At 44.2% G+C, this 16,361-nt stretch overlaps 2 protein-coding genes across 4 annotated transcripts in view; one reads left to right on the top strand and one right to left on the bottom strand.

Annotated features, from left to right (window-relative positions):
- MSANTD1 (Myb/SANT DNA binding domain containing 1) overlaps nt 1-8,621 on the top strand; it is a 42,043-nt gene extending 33,422 nt beyond the window's left edge. For 2 of the 3 annotated variants that reach the window (XR_015794185.1, XR_015794186.1), the window contains 2 exons: nt 3,813-4,134; nt 7,956-8,621. Coding sequence is in view for 1 of the 3 variants with exons in the window: in XM_088131260.1 (XP_087987386.1) it covers nt 3,813-4,053 (241 nt within the window). In the remaining 2 variants the exon portion in view is untranslated. Of the gene's footprint in view, nt 1-3,812; nt 5,548-7,955 lie in introns of those variants that run through there. The other variant, XM_088131260.1, reaches the window with a different exon arrangement.
- A 642-nt stretch (nt 8,622-9,263) lies between these two features.
- HGFAC (HGF activator) overlaps nt 9,264-16,361 on the bottom strand; it is a 33,367-nt gene continuing 26,269 nt past the window's right edge. The window contains exons 9-12 of the mRNA XM_025170026.2: nt 15,723-15,862; nt 15,483-15,623; nt 14,145-14,293; nt 9,264-11,633 (exon numbers count right to left, since the gene is read on the bottom strand). Of these exons, the coding sequence (XP_025025794.1) occupies nt 11,463-11,633; nt 14,145-14,293; nt 15,483-15,623; nt 15,723-15,862 (601 nt within the window). The 3' untranslated portion in view covers nt 9,264-11,462. The remainder of the gene's footprint in view (nt 11,634-14,144; nt 14,294-15,482; nt 15,624-15,722; nt 15,863-16,361) is intronic.

The following is a 16,361-nucleotide window of genomic DNA, read 5'->3' as shown; positions in this document are numbered from 1 at the left end:
TACCAAAGAAGTTCAAGAAGATAACAATGTATTTCCTTTTCCTTTTTTTGTTTTCCTTAATTGTCTTCACATACTTCATAGAAAATATGATTTTCAGATTTGTGGATGACACAAAGATGGATGGAAATCCCCTTAGAGGACAGAATCAAGATTCAAATCTTGAAAAGCTGGAGCAATGTCCTATGACTGGGTGATTAGGAAAAATAAAAAATCAAAGCCATGAGTATAGATTGGGAGAAAATTTGGGAGAAAATGTTCATTCCCTCCCTCCCTCCCTTCTGTATATTAGAAATTCTAGGGGGAAAAAGAGAGGTATTGGGGCTAAGGGTGGAACAGAGCACAGCATGCCACTGTCTGCAGATGGTGTATTATGTTGTACAGAAAAACCAGAAATTTGTATTGCCAATTTTATTTCACTAAGATATGTGTCTGGTATTGTCTCCAAATATTTAAATCCGGTCTGATGCTACTGGGTCATAGCAGTCATTTTGACAAATAAAATAATGGGGTCTTAGGGGGTATCCGTAAAAAGAATTAGGCTTTTAGGGTTTTTCTAAAGCATGTAAGAACTGTATGTTCTTCATATAAGAATACCCAGGAAGCTTTCTAAAGTGCTCAATTTGAATTTATCCTTTGTTGTGACACAAATGAAAAAAAAGTCTAGATAGATGCTTTAGAATTCTTTGGCGTATTGGGGATAAGATAAGGGCGATTCAAGTGAATGTAACTACAAGGTTGATTTACACCTTATAGTTTCTTTTTCTTATAAAAATCTTTATTGTACAAATTATACAAAATAGTCAGAACATTAACTTACTGAAGACTGAAATGTCTTTGTGTCACTTCTAACATTATCCCTCTCGTATTTCTATGTTCCTTTCTATTTTATTTGAACTTCACTCCTTTTTGTTAGAGTTCAGTTTTTAACCTTGAAAGTTTTTCTGTATTTAACATCGTTCTTTGCCCAAACACTGGGTTCTTCACTTTACCCTTCCTGTTTCTACTCCTCCTTATCTATCTGTTAAACACCTTCCTGATTTTTTTATTGTTTTACGACTTAGCTTTCAGACTTTTACAGGTTTTACTATCTCTCTCCCCTCCTGCCCCCTCCTTTTTCTTGAGTGAGGAAGGGGTGTGCCTGAGGCTGCCACGTTTTCCTACGGGGGGGGGGGCTTTTCTGCTGTCCTCATTGCCCAGGACAGGTCATCCTGTTTGGCTTATACAAATTGCTGTCCAAATCTGTCCCAAACACGTCTTCTCTCCACTGTGTTTCCCAGCATACGTTTTTCAAATGTTCAGAGTTACAAATTGCCGATGACGGACTTCCTACTTCTATGGTATAATACTCCTCCCTCCTATTTTTTTATATATAATTTTTATTAAAGAAATTTTTGAGAGAACAAAAACAATACAAATTTTGGAAGAAAAAAGTAAAGAAAGTAAAGAAGTTTATTAAGTAAGTGAAGGTGCAAAGAAAGAAAAAGAAAAAGAACAAAAAGTTGTAAAGAAGCAGCTTCTGATCTTACCAGCAAAGTACATTTACATTTTACCATCTCTGTCTAAGGTTACAACTTAATTTCCTTCTTTCCTTAGTCTACCCTTTCTAATCATCAAACCCATAAATCACAAGTTCATTTTTTTCTTTTTCCAGCAAAAGATCCATAAGGGGTTTTCCGTCGCTAATAAATGTGGTTATTGTCCTTTCCCTAATCAGACAAGCCAATTTTGCCATCTCTGCTAATTCTGTCATCTTCACCAGCCATTCCTCCGTTGTGGGTATTTCAGAGTCTTTCCATTTTTGTGCATATAATAATCTCGCAGCGGTTATCATATATAAAACAATCTTCCATAGTTGTTTTCTAATTGTCTGTCCATTAGTCCCAGGAAGAAAAGTTCTGGTTTCATTTGAATATTAGTCTTTAAAATTCTTTGCATCGCTGTGTGTATCTGAACCCAGCATTTTCTGGCTAGTTCCTCCCTCCTTACAGCTACCAGCTTTCGGTTTTAGGTTCTGGGCCTCACTCCGGTCTCCCCCAAACAGTGTCTGTGAGAAGCAAGGATCTATCTCCTCCTTTCTGCTTCAATGAGAGCTCCCTGCCTTTTTCCTTCCCCAAATGAAGATGAAGTCTCCTGGCCGCTGGGCTCAGCAAGGTACCCCTGACCCGGGGGTCCTTTGGGGCTCTGGGTCTCCTCCCCCCGCCCCAGCGACTGGCACCTCCAGCCGCCACCTTCCTTCCACAGCCGACGCTGTATCCTCTTTCTGGGGATGCTGACCTTCTGCCGGCCCTGGGGCTCCTGGGTCCCTCCAGCCGCCTTTCCTCGCCTCCACTGCAAGGGGTCGGGTGCCCCCACTGCGTGCTTCTCAGCACCCCTCCCTGCTTCTGGAAGGGCGCTTTTCTCCGCGCCCCAGGCACGCGTTCCCGGCGGAAGAGGCTCGCAAGCGTCCCACAAGGCTGGCCTGCATTTATTTCATTATTACAAATTTACAGCCTGTGGAATAAAGTTCTTTGGCAGGAACACCCCGCAAGGCTTTCACTGTGCAAATTACAATTCTCTGTTGGGAAAGGTGGATTTAACTTTCTACAGTTTTAGGCTTATCAACATATCTTTGGGCTCAGTGAGATTTATTATTTGATTCTCTCGGTTTCCCCATTTATGCAGGGATCAGTCTCAGTGCCTATAAAACACATATGTGAAATCTTGGTCCTTTTATCAATGCGAAACTTACTTTCTGGAATAACCCCAGAGTAAAACTGGGGGGTAAATCAGTTTCTGAGTAAACTGGGTCATGTGTAATATGACTGGAAGAGCAGAAGTACGAAGCTGGAAGAAGGCGGCTCCCTGCCCAGGGCAGAAGTCCCAGCGGACGCGCCCTCCGCCTCGGCTTGACCCCTCTCCGGCTCCACTGCTGATTTCGGCCTTGCACTCGCCGGAGGAGAGCCCCCCAGAACAGCGGCGCTCCTCTCCCTCCAGATGAGCTGCTTGGTGCGCCTGCTTCTCACCGAGCGGGAGGGCTCCTGTTAAGCTTCTGCAGAATGAAAAGCAGGGTTTTCGTAGCGCTCGGAAGCCGGTGCGTGGCAGGTCCTGGAGGACCCGAGCGGACTCAAGCCCGTAACCCCGTCTTGTAGGCAACGGACAACCTTCGCTTTGGCCTTCACCCGGCCTGAATGTCCCTTCTCAGATCGTGTGAAATTCGTTTTCTGAGATCTCAGAGTAAGGTTAATGCCACAAGCGCCACCTTTGCTTTGCCTACATTTCACATACCCATAGAAGATTTAATTGGGGGGGGGGGCTTGGAACATTAATTCACGTGGTCTGGACCTGCTTTGTTTTAGGCTGAAATCTGCCAATGTGCCTCTGGAAAGAGGCTCCCTGTTCTTCCTGGCTGCATCCCCGGGCCTGAAGTGCATCAGGGTACCCAGAACTGTGACTTTTGAGGCGGGGGTGGCTAAAAGAGTGATTATACAGCATCGGAAGGAGAAATCTATACCGGATCTGTACCAGTGGACCATTCATATGCACTGCAGGCCAAGATTCGAATTAAGATGTTTTTTTCAACAGACACAAGGAAGGAGAATTTTGAGCAATGTGATCAAATCTTTTACTAGTTATAATTTTCCAAGCTTTTCTCTTTCTTTGTTTTTATTACTTATTATTCTGATTATGTTGCATCACATTGTTAATATTGTAGGGGGGGTGCACGTGTGCGTATGTGTTCACTTTTTCTTTGGTTAATTAGTTTGATATAATAAAATTACACACGGGAGTACGTTACACAAAGTGGTTTTAAAGCTGCAACATTTACATTTCAGAACAGAAGAGAGGCCTGTAAAGAAAAGAAAGATGCAAAGCTGTAGCTTTCAAAAAAAGAAGTTAAAGCTAATGGAGGCGATGCTAGAAGAACAAAAGAAACTGAGCCGGGCCATGGAGGAAACCTGCAGGGAAGTGCGAAGGATTCTAGATCAACAGAACATTATCCAAGTCCAGAGTCTGCAGCTGCAAGAGAGGATGATGAATCTATTGGAAAAGATGATCACCAAAGCCAATGTTTAACTTCTCCCAGAAAAAAGCAATATTAATCTATTTTATAGAAATGGCTTATTTCATATCCCTAGGATAGCTCCTTCCTTCCAGGTAAATTGAAAGTGTAAAGAAGCAGCATGAGCATTGTAGGATAATTTTTAAAGAAATAAAACTTGGGCTTGATATATGAGTTTATTTTGGGGGACAGCTGGTGAAACTGCACAGCAGTGAATCTGGCCACAGTTTCCCACTTTGCTTATGGAGGAGAGATGTGCAGGCCCAGGGCTGGAACTGCGCAGTGACCGACTCTTTTTTTATTGCCTGCTGCTCTCCTAAGGTCGTTGAGGTTGTTGAGTTTGGGTGCTCAGCATCAATAGCAGCAAGGTTTTGTTCTGTTTTGTTTGTTTTGTTTTTTGAGCTTTAACCAAGCAAAAATAATTTCTCACCCCAAAGGCAAGGACACCCAATTTCAAAATTTGTAAATGGAAACATATTTTAGTCTAGATTTTAATGTGGATTTCCAAAGAATCTTGGACGTGGAGCAGAATATATTTTATCAGTTATGGGGAAACCCTTTAATTAAGAAAAGTGACATTTCTGACTCACTTGCCCATTCTGGATAGGAACACAAGATTTCCTCTTAGAATTCCTCACAAACGTAAGGTTGATGCTACCACAGACTACTGAGTGCTCACAACTATTCAAAATGGATACTCCGTAGTTTCCTTTCCACCCTTTTCACTGTCACAGCCCCATCCAGAACTCTTGGTGAAGCAAAGTCCTTCTCCAGCAAAGGAGCCAGAGAACCAGGGCCAGCTGGAGAAAGAGGGATCAGGCTCTTCTTCCAGAATAACATGTTTGATGAACTGCAGGATTTTCACATGATAACCTTGGCTGTGATTCTTCCTTTTCTTGGTTTCCATCATAGAACTTTGGGATGCTATCTGTCCATTGCATCCCAAATTCCTTTGATTCATTATTGGGAATCAGCATTTTCCATCTCCCTTTGGACTTTTCACAACCTTCAAAATTTTTACAAAATGTACTGCTCTGATACCCCTTGTTTCATAAAATTTGTAAGTTTCCCTAGAGATATGTTTGACTTCTGATTGTCCAATCTTGAACCCAACTGCATGCCTACCTATAGTCAACCCTTCCACTGTTACCTGCACTAGAGTTCTATATAAATTGGAAGAAATTCTTCCTTCTCCTCATTTAGCCATCAAATTTGTGGGAGTTGACCCTAAGCTTTCCTCCCAGCCACCAAACTACTGACCACCATTTCCCTGACAAAGAGATTGATGACCCACCATGGTGGAGACTGAATTTATTTTAGACAATGTGGCAACAACCAACATAATAAGTTATGATGCTTGACTACGTAGATGGGAACTGAAATACGTGCTTCATTTACGCTTCATCATCGGCACATCCATTGGGGCAAAGGATGATACCTACCATAGTAAAAGGATATCTAAATGTGGAAAGAAATGCATTTAAACCATAGCAAGTTAAAATATCTGGACTACCCTTAAAAATAAATACTGGTGCTGGTGTTAATTATCATCCATGCAACCATGAAGAAAATCTAAAATTTCTACAAATCAGCATGGATTTTCAGGCTAAGCTTACTTCATTTGTTTAATCAGTTCAGGTTTGAGGGAATGCTACATATATACCTTAATTTATCAAAGCACTTCACAAAGTACTGCATAACTTTCTAATGTGTAAGGTAGATAAATGTGTATTAGATGGCATGTCCATTATGTAAATCCTCAGTGGGCTTGAAAAACCATACTCAAAGAGTGATTATCAAGAGTTACTCATCAAACTAGCATGAATTATGGAGTGGAGGTACCACAGGTTTCAGTCCTGGAAGTGTACTTATAATAGGTGAGGAAATGAAGGGAATGCTGACAGATTTGGGCATGACATAAAATTAGGTGGGATAAGCTATCTTAGAAAATAGAAATACCCTTGGAATCAGCCTTAATAGGTTAGAGAAATTGGCTGAAAGTAATTGGATGAACTATGAGATGTGCAAAGTTATTCACATAGGAAACAGAAATCAAACACACATATGTAGGATGGGATTATCCTTGCCAATAGTAGTTATGAAAAGATCAGAATAAGACATAATTGCAAACTAAATATGAGCCAGCAGGGTGATGGGGCTGCCAAGAAAGCAATACATGTTTAGGCTACATGAACAGAAAAATGGTTTCTAAGCTATGTGGTACAATTGCCCCAACTGTCCTGATTTGTTCCAACCTTACTGAAGCCCCATGAAGAGAGACTGAAGGCAGAGGAAATGCCTAGACTAGACAGAGGGGAGTGGGGAGCAGTGAGGACAGAACAGCTGATTTAAGTTAGAGGGAAGCATATTCCAACTGAATGTTGGAAAAACTCCTAATGACACGAGTTCACTGTATCCCCAGAGATCTGGAGAGGCAGTAGCTTCGTCTTCACTGGATGTGTCCGTGGAGAAGAATGTTCTCATTTGGATTCCTGGGATATAGTAGGGGTTGGATCTGGTGCCCTAAAGGGTCCTTTCTCAATGAAGTGTCTGTCTTTGAGCGGGGAGCACAATGGCCAGGCTTACGGGTCAACAGATGCTTCTGCATCAAGGCACTGGAGCTTTTAGCAGCCTTCAGATCCATGAAGGTTTCCTGATGATCCTCTTTCATTGCTCTGTACAAGTGAGTTCCAGCAAAGGCATACATGGTGCACCTCCTAGGTCTTAATGCAGTTGGAAGAACTGGTTACTAACCTATGACAGCAGTTCTACAAGTGGTTATTGAGGGATTCACATAGAGGGGTCATACGCCTGCGCAGGGCCCCATTCAGAATCTCTGAGACCTTACAGAATAGTTTGGCAGATTTGCTTCCTGGGATACTAGGTGACTGCAGTAGCTCCATCCAAGGCTTTTCTTAGCAGACCTGGAGGTCACCTGAGGCAGGGTAGGAAGGCAGGTTATGTGAATTCACAGATAACTACTCAAAGTAACCAGTCCTTCCTCGCTGTGGACTCTGTAATTCACATCCAAGCATCCCACCTTGAAGACCGTCAGGATAAATGGTGTTAGCTACCTCGAGTCACTGTGGTGAGATGGGCAGCCATACAAATTGAGTAAATAAATACAGATGACCAAAGACAGGATAGTCTTCCAAAGGCTGCATCCCTCCAGCAGTGGAGATTCAGTCCATAGATTTCTTTGCAGGAACCTATTCAGCTGCAAAAGTGAATTAATATAAGCAAGTTAGTAACCCTTGCCCTTCCCTTATTCTTTCCTCTATTCCCTGTGTTCTGAAGAACTGGGTTCTTTGCTGTATTCACCACAGCTTAGCCAGATTTATGTAGCTTTTCTAGAAAAATAATGGGCAGGATCAGTAGAAGACAGGTCATCTGAGAGTCTAAAGAAGACCCAGGCTGTCCATACTAATCCTGAAAAAGAAATGGGTCCTCTACTCTGGAGCTGGGTCTGTTATTGTCAGCTCCTGAAGGGCTCACAAGAAATCAGAAAGAAAGGGATGCAAATGACTTCGCAGACAGGACTTTTATGTCTGGGACACACCACTCAGACAGGCCTGGGAGGGCCATCTGGCTGTCACCAAACTATGACACTATGACTGTCTTTGCTGTCTGCAGTTAGCCAGCATCAGGGCAACAAGGCATTGATATTCTGCTATGGACAAGGAGGGTCATCAGGGCAATCAACTGTTTTCTAGGGCTGCATTCTGGCAGGCGACATCCTTGCTCTTCTGTGCCAGAGAGCCGCTAGCCAAGCTGAAGCCCAGCAGCTCTGTGGAGCTGTGGCTCCAGGAATTTTTGATAGGGGAGCTTGACAGTGTGAGACAGAGGGGGGAAAGGCAGTGGCTGAGAGTCCGCTTAATACACTGAAAATACTTTTCTTTCTGTTTCTGATTGACAGTTAATGAAATTTAAATTCAACCCTGATCTCCAAGAATCTCCTTTCATGAAAAATCCATGCTCTAATGCTTTGACATGCTTGGTTTCCTGCTTGAAAACAGCACAAACCTTAGCCATGCCTGAAGAAAAACTAAGGTGAATGAACAAAGCGACTTCCAGAAGCAAGAGAGTCGGAAGATGGGCTGCATGGCTGGAGTCCAAGCACCAGCTGCAAGCCCGTGCTGAAAAGAGGGGTCCAGCTCAACACCTGGACAAGACTCTCAGGAGACTGTGCTGAACAAGAGGTGGGAAAGCTGGAGCTGAGGAGATGGAGACGGCGATGCTCCCTGCGGGAGAAGCAGGAGGTATCTAGAGATTCCCCCCACCACCCACCCCCAGAAGATCAGGGAGTGAATCGCTGACCAGGCCTGCTGGTTTCCTCTCTGCCATGAGCCGGGCGTTCCCCATCTAATCCACTTGCCTTCACCTGAGACTCCAGGATCTCTCAAAGGATAACTAAATACATTGAATGATCACATACCGCTGGGAAAAATAAGTATGGAATTCTAAAGGAAGGTTGCTCTTGTACTTGCAAATACTGTAGTATGTGAAAAAATACATGAGAACTATTATATGCAACAAATGTATTTATTATGTTCTGTTGTACAAGGTATAGTTCTTTCCCAAAGTATAAATACTAAAATATGGTTAGTTTTAAAAGACATTTAAGAGAGACAGAAACTTTATTTATATTTTAAATATAATGTGAAGGCATTTTCATCCCATTCTAAAATTATAAATTTTCTTTACACTTCATTATTTGAATTTAAGAAAAAAATATTCTGGGTCATATCACAATCAGTGATAACAATAAGTGAAATGGATATTAAATCTTCAGTTTATGCTGACCAAAAATCCCATAGTTTGATTTTCTAGTTGAATTTGTGTGAATAAAAGAATTGGACTGAATTTGGAATGATGGCACCAAATCAATGATATTACGAAAATACCAAAAGAAGCTCAGTTGTTGGGTTTGGAATACGCAGACATGCCATACTGTGTCTGGTCGGGGCCTGGACAGGTTGAGTTGAGAGCAAAGCCCATGATGGAAGAATAAGGGGAGGTATAAATGTTCTCTCTGTAGACCGGGCGTAGCTGGGTAGAGGCTGAAACTGAAGAGGGGCTAAGGAGAAACCCTTCCCGTAAGGGGGTGGGGGTAATACGGGGCCACAAGAAATAGAAGACAGGGACGGATGGATGGGACTATGCAGCAGCGCATTGGACATTCATCTCAGCGCATAAAGGAAGACGTGTCCATGCTTCAACCCAGAAGAGAAAAGTAAGAGTTACTGGCTGGACTGTAAGGAGCAGAAGCTAACCCAGCCAGTAACCGCCCCAAAGTCAATGACAGAGGACCAAGCTCAAGGGACACCCCTGCCTGTTGTCGCAAGAGCAGCCTTGCCGGGGGAGGCTGGAGCCCTGCCTCCGTCTGGAGGGCTGGAAGTAGGTTCTCACACTGAGCCACCGAGTCTAAAAGGCCTCTTTCACGCATATTTGAGGTATCTCCTGGTCCTCCTCCTGATCGCTAGAAACTTATTCCCTAATAATGAATGTAGGCAGCTGAATGTCTGTTATTAACACAGGCAGACAACAACTCTTACGTATTTGACACATATGTATTAAGGGACTTTTAACATTGCACAACATTTTCAAAAGGATAAGTGTTCACGCAGTAGAATAATAAAAAGTCATGTATAGAAAGTAACCGTAAGAAATCGACTCAATAAATGTATTAACTAAATCAGCGTGGGCATTTGGGTTCTCAAGTCTGTCAGAAGATGGAGCAGGGCGAGACCCTCAGGCAGCAGGAAGAGGAGAGGGTTGAGGGCCAACAGCAACCGCGGTGGGAGGGAGACCAGATCTTTTCCCCATTCTCCTCTGCCACATCCTCTTACTCGTAAATGGGTTCCTATTTGAAAGAATGAGGGGTAGAGAGTGTGGAATCTGGATGTGGCCTCTCTCCACAGGCTTCTTTGGAAGATTTGTCCAGATACAGTTTCATCCTGGAGAAGCTCTGCCTTCTGATCGCAAGACCTGACACCCCCTTGATGGCACATGAGCAACCGATCCGCACACAGGTACTCTGAGCCGGGTTGTAACCCTTTGTGTGAAGGCAGAAAAGAGACAGCAGTAGCCATCCATCCCCCCCCCCGCCCCGGCTATAATTTCCTCTGGATTGTCAGGGAAAGAAAGCGTGAGCGGAGCCCCTCTGGGCAAAATCATTGTTAGTAACGACTGGGTGCCAGACCCGAAATAGAGATGGAGTAAAATGTTTGAGAAGAACGCTTTGCTAGAGAAAGATTGTATGAGAGATCTGAAAACACAGCTGAGAAATAGTGAAGGTGAGCAGTAGTGAGAAAACTCAAACCCCTCCTCAGAGCTAATTAGTGTGTAAAGACGTTGGCACTGCACGGTGCTTCTCGCTCGCTGAAGCCAAGGCTTGGCCGTTGAGACCTCCGCTGAGCTGCCGAGGAAGACGCAACGGCCACGACCTCCAGGAAGTGACCTCACCCCTGTCTGGTCTAGACCAGCAGCCCCAAGACAGTCCTGAGAAAGAGTACTTGCGTTCGTGCAGATGCGGCTCCCCCTGTCCAGACTTAAGGAGATGGGCACGGGACCTAAGAAGGTAGCAGCGTGAACCTGGGTAGGTGGCGCAGGGGTGGCTATGCCATTTCAAACAAGGAAGGTAAAGGAGGATTGCTCTGGGGGGAGCAGAGCCCCAAGGGGGACAGAAAAATGCAGCCATTAAAAAGGAACTCTGGACCTCATTGATTTTGACCGGTGAGGTTTTTGAAATAAATGTTTATATTCCAGAGTGATGGGGCAGCTTTCCAAAGCTCAGAGCTGGAAGTGTTAAGAACAGAACTCGGTGCCCAAAGCGAAACGGAGGGCCTCTTTAATCTTGTTCTCCTTCTTCAAGGCATATATGAGTTTGTTCATGACTGTAAATGGTCTTTTTTAAATATTATTTTGTATGTTTATGTCTTTTTAAATTTGATATGGGTATCTTGTAATATTGCTTTGTAAAGATCATTTGTTATATCCCTTTTTAATTAAAAAAAGAACCATCTTTTTAATTGATCCATTATACATAAATGGTCCTAAATCAATATGTTTGTTCCTGGGGTTTATTCTATTGAGTTTGGGTTTGGGTTTGGAAGCTGCCCCAGTCCACGTCCCCAAGATGACCAGTGAGAGGACCAGCCAAGCTGACCTTTCCTGCGCTGCACATCGGAAGTCCATCGAGAAGGGGAGGCCTGCGGGCGCCACAGCACGGAAGTGGGCCACGGACACGGACGTCGGTCCTCCTTGCAGGGCGCCTTGGATTTTGAAGTCTGTTTTCTCTAGTTTTGCAGCACCAGGAAAAGAAACATTCAGTAGAAATAGCACTTCGTATTATAAACAGGGACTACGGAAGTTGTGATGTTGGTAGCACGCGAAGGCAATCCGTCCCTATAAGAAGCCCGACTTATCCTTTTGGTACGGGCTGTATCTCTTGGTTAATCCAGTTGACGTATTTTGTCACTTTCGTGTAAACACCCGGCTTCATGGCCTTGCCGCAGCCATCGCCCCAGCTGATAATGCCATAGAGGTAAAACACTCCGTCCCTCTCACAGGCCAGAGGACCTCCCGAGTCTCCCTGTCACAAAGATGAAAACACAAAGATAAATTGAATAGCAACGGGATTTCACCATCCCATCCAACCGTCCTGTTTCACTTCTGACGGGTGGGGTAATGGCTTCCCCTCCTGGCATGGGTAACCTGCAGCCTCTCCCTGAAGATGGAAATGGCACGAGGGCGCGCAGGAGGGTTTGGAAGAGTCAGATTCTGGAAATACAAGTGCACATCCTTCCAGTGAGAAAAAAGGGGCTGCTGAGCAGACGATTCTGCACGCTCAAGAGCTTTTGATTGCAGTCAAAGTTAAAATGGAAATGTGTAGAAATGAAAGACGTGTGTAAATCACCAAGGAGGCAGATCAGCATGAAGCTAATCTGCAGGAAAAAACCCCTGAAAGGCTAAAGCACAAAAGGAAATTAGACCCACAAGAGAAGACAGAAGCAATAAAAGGGGCTCTTTTGCCCATGTCAGCGGCAAAACCAGAGGCAAGTAGGTACGCTGACAGGAGAGGACGAAAGGAGGTCGCAAGAGGTAAAAGCGGTCGGGGCCGAGCCCCCAAACTCTCGGTCCTCCAGTCTTCCTGCCTAAGGAAGCTGCATTCAAAGTGAACATGATCCAACAGGTGATGCAGCTGGAAAATAAAAAATGAATAAATAAATTAAAAAAAAAGAATTAAAGAATTCCTAGGCTGTCTCAGCAGAGGTACAGTGCCAGCATTCCTTCACTGTCCTCCCTAACATGCACAGCCCAGAACTGGATGCAAGGTGGTCGATGGTCTAACCAGGAAGGCAGGCAGGCAGGCAGGCAGGCAGGCAGGCAGGCAGGCATCACCACGAGCTGAGCTTCAGCAACCCCCCCCCCCCCACAAGGCTTCTTGGGGTACAGCGAAAAGGTCTGGGAAGAATTGCACATTCCGGCTCCGTTCAGGATTCGAATTGATCCGAAATCAGTAAATGAAACATCCAGCTGGGCCATGCTGTGGAATCAAAATGACTGATGTTACGGAATCTCAGAAAAAGAAACGAGTAGAATTGGAGTACCTTCTACAAATCAGTACATTTTTAGGCTTAAATTGAAGGGATGTGCAGCAACAGCACTCAGACCCGTGGCTAGAAGCCCTTGGAAAATCACTGATGTAAGTGAAAGTGACAGATCTCAGCAGCGCCAGCACGATTGGCCGGCTGACAGGAACCCCCCCCCCCAGTTAAATTATAATTTGAAAGAAAATTTTTATAAAATGATGTACTGGTGGTACATAACCCCTGATAAATTAAATAAAAATGTATAACACAATATCGAATGTATGTTGGAAGTTTAAAAAGGAAATTGGTACTTTACACCATATGTGGTGGACGTGTCCAAAAGTCAAAAAATATTGGGAGTCAGTACATAGAAATATTTGCAAAATATTGTCAATGGAAATTATTAAGAAACCTGAACTGTACCTACTCGGATTTATGGACATAGAAATTGAGGAAAAACATGGAAATCTTCTACTACACCTGACCACCGCGGCTAGAGTTGTCTGTGCAGCCAAATGGAAAGAGGAAAATGTACCAACCCCAGAGGAATGGTTACTCAGATCTTTGGAAATTGCTCAAATGGCTAAATTGACTGACCAGCTAAAAGATAAAGATGTTGATGACTTCACAACAAATTGGAAACCCTTTTTTGGCTATATGGAAACGATATACTCCATACAGATGAACATTTAGAGTAATAAGTAAGAACTGTGAATAAAATAGAAACAGAGACAAGATGAAGGAACCAAGAAAAGAAGAAGACATGTAAATAGTTAAAACTCACTGTTTAGTTAGAAGGAAACCCTGTTATTAAAAATTTTTGTGTTTCTTTTTCTTTTTCTTTTCCTTTTCTTTTCTTTTCTCTTCTTTTTTCTTTCTTTCTTTCTTTTTTTTTTTGTGGTTGTGTGGTGTTGATCTTTAGGGTTTTTATTTTCTTTTTCTATCTGTATTTGCTCTTCTCATTTTATGTTTGTTGGGTATTTGTGTGTGTTAAATTTTATAAGCCAATAAAGACTTATTTAAAAAGAAAAAAGAAAAAAGAACCCCCCCGCCCAGAGCAGACTGGCAGGAGGTCAGGAGGGGTGCGTGGAACCGCCCGGGCTCCTGGGGAGGAGCGATTTATTTGGGGTCCCCTCTTGCCTCCCAGACGTCAGCGCAAATGTAACTAAAACAGTTGCCAATTTTTTTTTATGTGCTATTAAGGCAAGAGCTCAGTTCAAGCTCATTTCACTTCTCCAAAACCTGATCCTTCTGCACGTTATTGTATTGGTCGATGGCCATCATGAGATACCCGGTTATTGTGGACGGAGGACCAGCTGGAACTCCAGGGCTGTGGGCCAGGCTCGGAATGAAAAAAATACAAAATATTGCAATGGCAGACCATAGGAAAACTATACAATCACCTCAACGTAGCTTTGTAATACAGTAAAAAAAAAATCTGCAGTGGCCTTAAGATCTTACGTTGTCACACCCACACGCCGTTAATTCAGACAGAAACCCAACCGGATTACCTGGCAAGCATCCGACCTGCCATCAAGGTAACCAGCACAGAACATATTTTCACTGATTTCAGCTCCGTAAACATCAGAGTTCTGACACTTGTAATCTGGGATAATCGGAATTAATGCTTCTTGCACCACGCTGGAGTAGCTGGATGAATCTGCTCAAATGAAGAGAAAGAGAATAATTCTGCAGAGCAGCAGATGGACATGAAAAGGACTTTTAGCTCTGTGGCAAAGCAGAGAAAGGGAGTCCATAAGTGCTTAGGTCAGAAATCATTAGAAATGGCCCTCCCCATTTTGCAGGAGGCACACTTACATGCCCTAAAGTGTGTCTGGTACACACTTTCCCTGGCACATTTTGCACACTTGCACTGTACCTATCTCTTGGCCTGTTTTATTGCTCCCCACAGAACCAGGGAGAAGCCCAGGCCCTAAGAGGGCCCTTAGGGGTAAGGGTGCCAGTGGCGGGTTCTGTTCCCCAAGCCATAGGTCCACAAGGGTCTGATGAGAGCTTTGGGTTATGGAAATCCCCCACAGCCTTTGAGAATCCTGGGTTTTTCCAACCCATCCAAGACAGGAGGGTAGGAGGTGCACCAAGCCAAGGAAAGGGGCTCCTCAAGGACCATCTGAGTTTAGAGGGGTTTTCTGGTGAACAAGAGGATATTCCTGTGGGCCCCAGAGGCTCCTCCAGCCTCTGCCCCCTTCCCTCAAGCTGGACTGAGGCTGTAATGGGAAACCAGGTGAGTGCAACGGAGCCATTGCCAACCAGGCACCCCCATCCAGGTTCCAGTGAAACACTCCAGGCTAGATCCTTCATCTCTGATTGAGTCATGGATGAGTGAGATGATCTTGTCAAGGTGGCATTTAGCATCTGCATCAGCATGGAGGGAGGGGGATCAGAGGCCATGCAACCAGAGACCTGATGAGGGGAAGAGGCTTGAGGATGGCTGCAGCCATCTAGATCCTCTGGCTCTGAGATCCTCCCCCCCATCTGTAAGTAGTGATCACGAAATGAGGCACCCCTTCTCCTCTCCTTGCATCCCTACTCAGGAATGCTCTACAGACTCAGTACCTGCACCAGCCCTCACCCAAAGCAAGCCAAAAGGGAATGCGGTGGACAACTATGCGCCCACCAACCATATGGGGTGTGAATTCAAGGACCCAAGGGGGGTCCTTAGCAACCCATGTGTCAGTTGGGGCACAGAAAGGACTCTCCTCACAAAATTGGCTGTATAAAAGCTCCATGTGATGCAGAGACATCATTGTGAACATCCTCGTGCTGGCGGAAACGCCTGGCTACATGGGCAATTGGTTTCCCCAGTAGCCATCCCAATGGTCATATCTTACTTTCACGCAAGTGTCCCCATCCGGCAATGTGGCATTTATAATGATCTGGAAAGGACATTGAAGCTTCTGGCAGGCAGATCTGTTGAACAAATCGGGATCTCACTGCACAGTGTTGCTTGGATCTCTGGAGTTTAACTAAAGCTGCAAGAGGGGGAGAAAAAAATAGGTATGTATTTATCCAATAAATGGACTTTAGATATTTACCCTTTACATGGAACTAAAGGCAGGAAAGGAACTCACCAATATCACTTTCAGTTGGGTTGAACACTGTGTAGTCGGGATGCATGATGTACTTCTCTACCTTAAATTCTTGAGTAACATCTGTTGTTTTATTAAAAAAATGTTGTCCCAAAACAACATGAATAGTTGAGGTCAGTGGGCTGAAGGAAACAAGAAAAGCCCTGTTAATGAGTCCCCTTTCCTGAGCCGCCGCTGGGCTATTTTGGCCCTTTATCACCACAAAACACTTTCTCGAGCCAAACCTGAAAGTCAGTAGGCCAGTTCCCAAGAATCCAGAGCTTTATGCCAGTAGAGAAACCACAGTGGCCGATTCCCCCGGGGACTGGCCCTCCAGGCCCAGCCCGCAAGGCGCTGAGATGTCGCCTCCCATCAAGGCTATGGAATCACGCAGTCAGCTGAGGAGCTACGTGGCCCTGCAAAGTCTCCGCAATACTCTGCCATGAAGCCGCCCAGTCCTGGGGAGTTCTTCAGTTTTAATTTTTTAAAAGTATTTCAGGTACTTTGTCAGAAATTAGTGCTGTTACAGAATCATCACTGAGTGGGCTAAATTCAGAAAGGTGTCGATGTGAATGAGCAATGGAGGAATTTATATGGAGTGAATAGAAAAGTTTTCAGAAAGATAGAGAATTGAGAGGAAAA

The sequence above is a fragment of the Python bivittatus genome, unplaced genomic scaffold, assembly GCF_059951505.1.
Source record: "Python bivittatus isolate LINGU-HERP-01145 unplaced genomic scaffold, Pbiv_v1 ctg000970_np1212, whole genome shotgun sequence".
Lineage (NCBI taxonomy): Eukaryota > Metazoa > Chordata > Lepidosauria > Squamata > Pythonidae > Python > Python bivittatus.
This window is presented reverse-complemented; position numbering and strand designations above follow the sequence as displayed.